General features: G+C 40.8%; 1 protein-coding gene across 1 annotated transcript in view; it reads right to left on the reverse strand.

The window, feature by feature from the left end:
* Positions 1–8472, reverse strand: part of irs1 (insulin receptor substrate 1) — a 32996-nt gene extending 24524 nt beyond the window's left edge. The window contains exon 1 of the mRNA XM_072701763.1: positions 4726–8472. Coding sequence (XP_072557864.1) covers positions 4759–7863 — 3105 coding nt within the window. The 5' untranslated portion in view covers positions 7864–8472 and the 3' untranslated portion in view covers positions 4726–4758. The remainder of the gene's footprint in view (positions 1–4725) is intronic.
* Positions 8473–10505: the final 2033 nt, after the last annotated feature.

Below are 10505 nucleotides of genomic sequence, written 5' to 3' on the forward strand. Positions count from 1 at the left end.
AAGTCCAGTATAAGTTTGAAATCATGCAAATGCAGATTTAACATTCCTGTTAATATTCATTGGCGTACACAAATTATAGTTTGTCTTACGATTACCGCATTTTGTTTTTAATGATAGCCGCAGGTTTCAGCCTATACTATAGCACAAAACAACACTAAATCATACATGTAGAAAATTTTAAACCTCATTTTTCATGATATGGTTAGATTTTTTGTCCGGCGCTGCAAAACGTCTTCACGTGTCACTATGTCACATACGGTACAAAAACCTTGCAAGAGCAAGACGACTTAAGACAGATCGTACAGCACCTGTCAGCCGGCTGAACAAACTGGAACAGACTCCGTGACGACACAACTTTGCCCTTATTGGCTGAAGAACGTGACGTTTGTATGACGTTTGTATCCCAAGAAGTTCCGATGCGTTGTCTGCTATTTCTCCCGAATATCACGTAAAGCAGTGAGAACTGGTTTTCAGTTAATTTACCTGGTAAAATAAAGTTTAAATAAAGAACATAAATGATCTAATAGCAGGGCTGTGGAGTCGGAGACAATTTTGGGTACCTGGAGTCGGAGTCGGAAAAAAGTTAACCGACTCCGACTAAATTTAATTAAAAAAGTAATTAAAAAAGTAAGTTGAAATGTCCCAATTCACAAACAGTCATAATGAACTACTTCTCTGCTGTAAGAATAAAGCCCAATGCATGCAGTGCATAATGTTACCACAAAACGAACATGTCAAGTAACCATGAAGCATGCTTTTCATTGACTATGCGTCACTATATGGGATGTAATGCACAGGTAAGGTGCGGCACTGCTTTCCATTGTGTCGTGTTCCACTGTTACAGGGAACTGTGAACCTAGCCTAAAGCCCCCCATACATTTACAGATGCACTGCCGATTTTTCGGCCGTTCAACGAGTCATCACGCGTCAAACGTCTGAAAAATCATCTGGTGTGTTCTCAGCTCCGTCGGCTCCCCTTCGCTATGCGCTAATGAAGGGGGCCGAAGGAGCCGAGAACACAGATCTCCCTACCTGTCTCCAGAGGGTCGTTCAGCTGATCAGCTGGCCGGTGAGTGACACAATGCACTAAACTTCCGGCTGGCTGACAGAGGAGACAGCCACTGCAGCAGACAGAGGCATCACATTACTTTGGATGGTGGTCGAGATTTTCGGCAAGCTGGATCTGCCCGTCCATGTGGACACCCGCAATCTGCGGCCGCCAATCAATTGCCGCGATTGTACACGCACATCGGTCGGTGGCAAAATCCTTGTTTTCATTGTGTTTGTCTTTAATCTGGCATTATAGTAGAGTGTTGGCTTCCTAGCCAGTAGTTATGTGGTGAAATGACATGTACGTTGCCTTCCTTTCCTTCAATGGATGTAGAAAATACATTAGCATAGTATATACATACAGAGGAGTCGGAGTCGGGGTCGGAAGATTTAGAAACTGAGGAGTCGGAGTCGGAGCATTTATCTACCGACTCCACAGCCCTGTCTAATAGTACACGTAAGTTAGTGGTTTATTTATTGTTAGTTACTGTAATGTTGCGCTGCTTTATTTGTTTAATCGTCCAGTCTGTGAAGAGATTATTTTAGGGTGGCAGATGTCCCTGAGGCTATCCCATTGGTGCGCCCCCCCCGCAATACCTCTGTACCCCCCTAGGGGGTCACGCCTCCCAGTTTGGGAACCACTGCCTTAGCGCAACATACTGTAAACATGATGGCTAGCTGTTCAGCAACACGTGTGCGTTGGAGCAGTCATGTCAGCTGTGTGGAAATACAGTAAACCTTCACAGTCGCATTTCACAGTTGCAGCTTTGGGTATTTGTGAAATGGTCATGAACAATTAAATAGGAATATTTTTGGAGCTTGCTGAAAGATGACAGAAAGTCGCAGATGATGCATAAGCCAAAAAATACTGAAAATTATTTGGATCACATAAAAATCACAATATATAAATATTAGTAATAAAAAATATTTGTTAATGTAAGTGCATTCTATATCTTTAATATTAAAGTCTCAGCAACCGGCCTCACTCACATTAGTCGTCTCGCAGTAGCTTTCAAACTTTTCACTGCTGCTACTTTTGAATATTTTAATAATGGGTCCAAAACATACTGCTACCACTGTATACAGTAGTAAGTTTGTACATACAGTGGCATTATTTAGATGGTTTGTATATTATACTGATAGGAAAAGAAAGTAATATGCAAAATATACAGCAAAGTACTGTTTAAAAATAAAGAAACATTTTAAGCTATCATCTAAGCTGGCAGATTCTTATGGGTTGACGTTAGGGATGCCTATTATTCACAAATTTTGTCATTTGCAAGGGTTAGGGGTGTACTTTACACTGAAAAAAAGGCAGAAAAAAACAAAATGGAAGAGTATGCAAAGCTATGCCTGAACACAGAAAAATTCTACAAATTAGATGTCTTGAGACTTGTAGTTTGGTCAATTACTATGTAACAGTTTTATCTGTGCTACTTGGTATATTTTGTTCTAGAGCCTTATGTGAACTTTGACCTGAAATGGTTAGTGATATTTTTATGATTGATTTCTTTAATATATTTAATTTGGCAACAGATCTCACTAGTTATACTTTCAGAAATATGTCTGTTCATTTTTGTGAAAGGTTTTACAGAATAAAACGAAGCAGCAGACTAGTGTATTTCATGTTGGCCATTGATTTCTTCCTGTACCATACGGGCATAGCTTTTGTTTGAGCAACATGATCATCATATTTTCCAATTCTTATCATACTCAAACAATGCTGCAACAACACTAAATGCAGACAGTTTGGCATATGAATTTAAATGTATGGATACAAATATCTCAGTTTAGTTGATATGGGGAAAAAAATAGTGGATTTGTATCGGCAGATGCTCAAAATTTCAGTATCACACACACACACACACACACACACACACACACACACACACACACACACACACACACACACCATAAATCTAGACAATATGGTTTGCCAGGATGAATGGATCGGGCAGTGTCAGAAAAAGTAATGCAGTGTATGCACAAGCAGCGCCAAAAAAAGCGACGTGGTCTATGTATGCTCAAAAATACTGCGCATGAGCAGACATGTGAGGTACAAATCAGGTGGTTGGTATGGATTAGGTAGTGTCATACACCCCACAAAGCTCCATTTACCCACACCTTGTCAAAAAGTGCAAAGGGAAAGTAGTATTACAAAGCACATAAAGTACAAAACAATGAGTGTCGAAAACTTTTTATATATATATATATATATATATATATATATTATATTATATATATTTTTTTTGGTTCATGCAAAACCGTTTAGCAGAGGAACAAAACAGCACTGAAAAATGTTATATATATTTTGAAAATAAGCATTTAACTGAACAATCTGATTGTTAAATACCATTTACATTTCATTTCAGGTAAACTTTAGTCAATATGTATTTAGTCTATATCTATTTTCTAAGAATCAAGAATTTATTTTGCAATGGGGGGAAAAAAAGGATCAGAGGAATGTGACTCGTAAACTTGGTAACACAGCCACCCTGCAGCTGGGCATGCATATAGGACAAATACAACAGATTACGGTATACAGAGGGACTACAGTCTAGGAAAAGAAAATGTAAGTGAATTTTAAAAGGTTGCTATGTGTTTTTATGATAATTTGACACATATTTTTAGTTTTTTAGAATCTAAACACTTTGACCTGTGCAATGTGTGAATGTACAAAAAGTTTAATTGTTTTAGATTTGGAAACCGGTTTATCTGATTCACTGCACAGAAATGGCTCAAAAGAACAATTCGTACAAGAATCGGACATCACTATTGTTCACTTGGATAGCTGTTTTTGCATGCCAGTAGTTTCTTGCCATTATCATATCACACTGTAGTTCACATAATGCTTTTCTTTAATTACAAGCATCTAAAAATCATGCAAATACAAATGCAATTCCACATTGCATTGGACTTGGGTACTAATATATCAATCACGTTACAACGGATTTTCAGTGTGAGACACGTTATAGCAGGACTGACTGCAAATAGTACATAAAATTTTCGTTTTCCTCTGAATTTTTGTACTTAATTTTTATGTACCTTTACTTTAAATGTCAGTTTATTGGTAATTTCGCTGCTTTTACTTTTTGAGGAACGCAAAACTTTGTCCATGCGTAAGTTCATAGTTTGGCCAATTAATAATAAGAAGTGGTTGTGTAATACAGATATATTTTTAGAGGGGTTTCTAAGTTAATTTATATTACAGCCGTTTATGATTTACGTTGTTAAAACTGCTAGTGTTTTGGATCATATTCAGTTAACGAAAGAAGCAAATTAAGTCATTCACCTCAAATACATCTTTCACCTCAATTTTTTACTTAATACTTAAATAACCATGTCAGCACTATAACTAGTTGGGATGTCAGTGAAAGGTTTAAAAGTCATTGCTAAAGTAATTACTCAATATGCAATTGTTTCTCTGATAGTAGTGTAACTGGATAGAATGACATGTGTGTACACCAGCATAGATTATTTCTATACATAATGAATTAGTCCATTCATCTTCCAACCGCTTGTTCAGTAAAGGGCTACAGAGTACTTCAAACAATTAAGTGGTCTACTTATCTGTGAGCAAGAAAATCAGAAATGACTCTATGCAAGCCATATTTATACTGCTGTTCAGATAAACAAGCATGAAAATAACATTCAGAAATATTCAGGAATCATTACCTTCTCTACATCCTTGATTCTTCCTCAGTTCTTCTACTTCTCAAAAGTAATGCTTGCATACACGTTTAAATCAGAGTTATTGCCATTCTGTGAATCCAAAGGTTTGGCTATTTGAGAGTTTAACTCCAGAGGGTTTTGATCTTTGAGTAGGTCCAAATAAATGTAATTAAGGCTATCCTGGGGAGAAGGTCCAGTCTCACAAGACATGCCATTTTTTTCTTGAGTTGCCAACTCACAGGGTTTTAACCAAACATTTTCAAAGGATGCAGAGCTGTCGCACTTCCCGTTTTGCATGCTGAATGGTGCCATTATACCACATGCCACTGCTGTTGATGAAAAGGTCTCAGAACCATGTCGACACTGGCCCTGTGGATCCACTCGAATGACTCTGGTACCCTGCTTTTGGTTGGAGCTGGAACTCACTCTGGTGAAAGCACCTAAGCCAGATGTTTGGTTCATCATCCCAGGAAACCCATTCAATGCTACACCTTCATGCCTGGGTGATATAATGTTTGATGGGGCTTCAGGAGCAGACCTGTCCATTTTGGGGTTTCTGAGAATCAGATGTTCCTCAGCGTGGTTCACACAAGTGGATCTCAACTGCATACTGACATAATCGCTGCTCTGTAAGTCATCACTGCCAAGAACAGAAAGGGAAGGAGCTTCTACAATGGTTGGCTGATCTGCAGAAGCCAATATTTTGTCTGAACGGCAAAGATTACTGCCAGAACCCAGTTCTGTATTCATGTACTCAGAAAATTGTTGCTCAGATCTCTCACAGCTACCATCTAAACACACAGGTAGGAGGGACACCAGGCTTGCTGTGGAGGACTGATCATTGAAGTCAATGTGGACATATTCTCCTGGGCTTTTAGGTTCATTTGGGAAGGTGTTTTCCCTGGCACGTGGAAGCGTACCGGCTTTGCAGTTTTCTAGAAAAAGGTGAGTTGGTCGTTTCGGTTGGCCCAAAAATTCTACCTTTGTGGGTGTGACTATTTGTTGCCCACCATTTCGTCCCCCGAGACTGTCACTACTAGCAGAGGAAGAGGAAGACTCTTCCAACTGGACAGAAATGACAGACAAGGGCCGGGGTGTCTGATGGTGTTGTCTATCTCTATGCCTAAAAGAGCGAGGCAGGGAGTGGTAAGAATTAAGAGGATTGCATGGCTCCTCCAATGGGTGGAAGCAACAGTCTGCCAGAGAACTTTTGCTGGAGTAACTAGCTGGATACATGTTCATATAATCTCCAAAGGCCACCTCTCCATCGTTACTCTCCACTGAGAGTTTGGGATCGGTCCCGTTAGTCCAGATTTTGCTGTACTTTGTCTCTGGGGAACAACTTCCACTGGGTGACATCATCATATAGCCATGCATTAATGAGACAGGGTGGGCACTGATAATTTGCTGAGGTGCCGACACATTTCGAGGGCTCATGGGCATGTACTCATTACTTTTAGAAGGCTGAGGAACCACACCTGGGGACATGGGCATATACCCATCATCCTTGTGACCTATAGCACTAGCATCTGTTTGCAGATCCTGCTCAGGGTATGAATCTGTGGCTGCAAATGCTGATTGTCTATCGATGGGCATTCTGATGCACTGGTGTATTGGCATCATTACTGTATATGAACCTGCAGAATCCTGAGAGGGGTTCTTCTGGTAGCAGGTAGTATTGACTAAGGCACCTGAAGAGTGTGTCCTCTTCCTGAAGCCTTTCTCTGGCTCCGCTGTGCAAGACTCTGAACAACAAGACTGAAAATGTCCACTATATCCATTCAACTGCAGGCCAGCTGTTGCCATACATATGTAGCTACTGAGTTCCTCCTCTCTGGCAGGAGGTGTGTGCTCTATGGAATCTGGCGTGACACTATGAAATGAGCCCCTGAAGTCACAGGGACTTGATCCGTATTCGTCAGAAGAGATGAAGTCCCCATCACTAGGAGACCCAGAAACTGAGGTGCTGGAGCGACGTGGGTATAAGCCATCAGAGGTAGAACCATGGCCACTAGTACTGCTGGATGAAAGGCTGACTGGACTAGTAGCAGAAGGGGAACAGCAGGCAGCAGGCATGGGAGTGGAGCGACTATGGCTGAGAGGTGGGTGGAGCCTAGAGGAACCTCTAGGGCGGTGAGGGTGGGTCCGGGCAGTAATCGGACTTCCTGGACTCCCGTCCACTGATGCAGGGCGGGACATGGTTCCCTCGCCATCACTGGAAGCCCGCACCCTAAAAGAGTGACTGTGTTTTCCTGAAAAGGCAGGTGAACCGGCTGTGAGGCTCTCTGCCCGGGACCTTCGGCTGAGTCCCACCTGGCTGGGGGGTGGGTTGTTGTGATGATGCCTTCTCAGTGGAACGGAAATGGGATTGGAACAGTTGGAGGACTGACTTTTACTCCGAGGACGAAACTCTTCACTCATGGCTTTCATTGCCTCCAAGATTGTTTCGTGCATATTTTGCGCAACAACAGAGTCATCCACCTGCATCCAAAACTCTCCGGATCCCGTAACAGCAGATCGTCCTACTTCTATGAAAAAAAAATTCTCAGAGTGACCACAGCGCCTAATGTTCATTAACTGAAGCACGACAGCTGCAGCATCGGAGTTAAGTTTCACAAAGCTGATTGTTTTATTTGTCAGACACAGTCTGTAAATCCCAACCAAATTCTTTATTTGTCCTAAGCCCTTGGGTTTTAAAATAACTTGCCAGACGTCTTTGAAAGCAGGTCCGGGGGTGGCCTCTCCATAGTCCTCCACAGTTATGCTGTTCCCAAAAGGTGCATAGATCTTCCCTCTGTTATGCAGGTCAACTAGTGCCTCATACCACAGATCCTGCTCTTGCTCACTATCAGCTGCAACTGCAAAATACTCATCCTTAGTGTACAGAGCGATTAAATACTTGTTTTTGGAATCTACTCTTTTGTTAATATTAAAACAGTTATGTAGTAAAATTGACCTTTTGGGAGCCCCAGCCTTCTGGTTCCATTTTTTCTCATTTTCATAATATTCCAGTCTAGAAGGTCCTGATACAGTGGCAATCCGCAGAACAAAAAATCTCTTGTGCATGCTTTTAGGCTTCCTTAAATAGCCCACCTTTCTCACGTCTGAAAAACAACCCTGTTCTGTAACTGGATTTGCCATGTTGCTAAAACACCTTTAAACTTTTAAATATTTTATATTAATTCAAACTCGTGCACGACTTTAACAATGTTTACAGATTTAAAAAGCCATCGCCTTGCCTCAATTACAGGCTCACAACGCAGAGCCAAATAAACCGTCAGCACGGATATGTAGACCTCCCGTATAGTTGATTTCTTATATTAGAGTTTTTCATCTTCAATTCATTTTTTTTAAAAAAAGGTAATATACAAAAATCGGTACAATATTGTAAATCCTGAGTAGGGTGGGAGAAAAACCTGAAACGCACCCCCAGTTATGTCGAAAATCGTACATTTACTATCAAAGAAAGCATCGCCTATGTGCGACCCCATTTATTTAGCGAGACAATCCAGCCAATATTCTCTAACCACAGAAATATAATTAAAATAAATGCATGAAGAAATTTTTGTTAAATACTTGCAAAATCAGTAGCCCATCTGAGTACGACGCGGTATCCTTTTCCCACTCATTTCACTTGTCTAATATGTACCAAAACAAGGTGCTACGTCTTGTGTTAGAGTGGACACAATCATGCCTACTGCTCCAGCTCGTGCTGTAGAATAGTAACACGTGACGACTCGATGCGTGGACAGTTCACGGACGGATGCAACCTAGCTTGCCATAACGTCAAGCGGGCGCGCCCCGCCCCACCCCATAATCAGGAATCCCAAAATTGAGAGCGCTACTATCTTTAGAGCTATTCGGCGCTCTCATTGGACAAGGGTCACGTCATTCCACTAGAACCCCCCAAAATAGGTCCTTTGAAAGTTAGATGCAGCTTGAGGCGATGTAGTACGTGAAGGGTCGTTTCGCCTACAATAGAAGTGTTTTTTTCGCTTTTTTTTCTTTAAATACGGTTTGTAAATTGTTGCGGTTTTTACATTTGCCGGGGTGTGGCTAAACAGAACAACAACCTGGGCCGTTGACTCGTCAAATTTTCTGGACACTGACGATGTAATAGTTTTAAAGTACAATTTTAATGCATGTATACTTGGATGTCTATATATTTTACGTCTGTTCATTTCTGTACGTATTAACTGATGATTATTCTAACAAATTATGCACTTTGGGAGGCGAACAAGCACAAATGCTTTAGACAGGGAATCTCACAAGCCATAGCCAAATGTACGTGGTGTCGATTGTATTGTCTTTGGAAAATATCAGAGAGCGGCATGGCGGTGTAGTAGTTAGCACCTCAAACCCCTGGGACCGGGGTTTTGGTGTCCCCGTTTTGTCATGGGGTGTGCTCCGGTGTTCTCTCACAGTTCGAAAACATGTTGAGGTGAATTGGAGTTGATAAATTGTCATTGTGTGAGTGTGTGTACCCGTCTCAGGTTATTCCAAGCGGATATAGTAAATGGATGGAAAATATCAAACAGGAAATTCTAGTGGTTATTTATCAGTTATCATGAATTAATAAAAAGAAAACCCTGTCGTACCTCTATTTAACGGGTCATTCAGGTTTAGTTTTGTTTCTGTTTGAGCAGTTTTACTAACAATAACTGTTAAAAGGTTGGAGATTTATGAGCTAGTCAGCCGTCTGGCTTTCTGAAGCTTACCGGCATTGTCTAGTCGTTACTGCCGCCTACCTTCCGAAAAGAAATTTACACGCTTGGAGGGCGATTCCTTTGAAACCAGCACGTGTTAGGACAAAGAACGCATACAGCTTCAGAAAGGGTAAAGATGACATAAGAAAAGGATATGGTCTGGTTTAAGACCTTGTGCCACCAGGGCCAATTGTAATAAATAAAAGACCTCAGACTCGAGGTCATTTTTGAGCTAGGTGATATAATTCCTCCACTGTGTCTTGGCTGTGCACCAGGGCTTTCATTCTGTGGCACTTGAATAGAGCTGCTCCATTGGTTGTCTATCAGGTGGTAAAAAATAAGATTTTAGTTACTGCATTTGACTTCTCTCAAATCTGAAGGAACACGGCTATATTTCAAGGTCATAAACCCAAATTTCAGACTTTTGTAATCACAGCCTTGATGTTTCAAATATTACTCACATGTATCTTTTAGTCTAATTTAAGGTAAAGAAAAAAAAAAAAAAAAACTCCCAGGGACATTTTTGTACATTTTTTTGTACGATTTTACCTTGGGGAACAAAAATACATGGCTGTATCTTTTTTTCTGACAGTGCTTATGAAGAAGATCCCAAGTTACTTGATGTCCTTCCCTAACAGAGGACTGTAACACAAAGTTTAGGTGGGCCTGGATGCTTTTCTTTGTAAGAAAATTCTTCTGTCTTGCAACCCTACCCCATAATCCAGAAGAATATGGGAGATTATTGTCACATGTAGTACACAACCAGTACTTGCCCGAAATTCCTGTAGCTCCTTCAGTGTTGCTGTAGGCGTCTTGGCAGCCTCCCTGATCAGTTTTCGTCTCGTCTTTCATCAATTTTGGATAGATATGCAGTTCTCGGTTATGTCCCATATTTTCTCTTTCTTGATTACTGTCTTCAGTATGTTCCATGGTATATCTAATGCCATTGAATTTCTTTTTTGTATAGTTCTCCTGACTGATAGCTTTCAACAATTAGATCCTTTTGACGCTTTGTAAGCTCTCTGCAAACCATAGACTTTGCAATAGGATGCAACTGAGTAAATGTCAGGAAATTCC

This window comes from Paramormyrops kingsleyae, chromosome 17 (genome assembly GCF_048594095.1).
Source record: "Paramormyrops kingsleyae isolate MSU_618 chromosome 17, PKINGS_0.4, whole genome shotgun sequence".
In the NCBI taxonomy this organism is placed as follows: domain Eukaryota; kingdom Metazoa; phylum Chordata; class Actinopteri; order Osteoglossiformes; family Mormyridae; genus Paramormyrops; species Paramormyrops kingsleyae.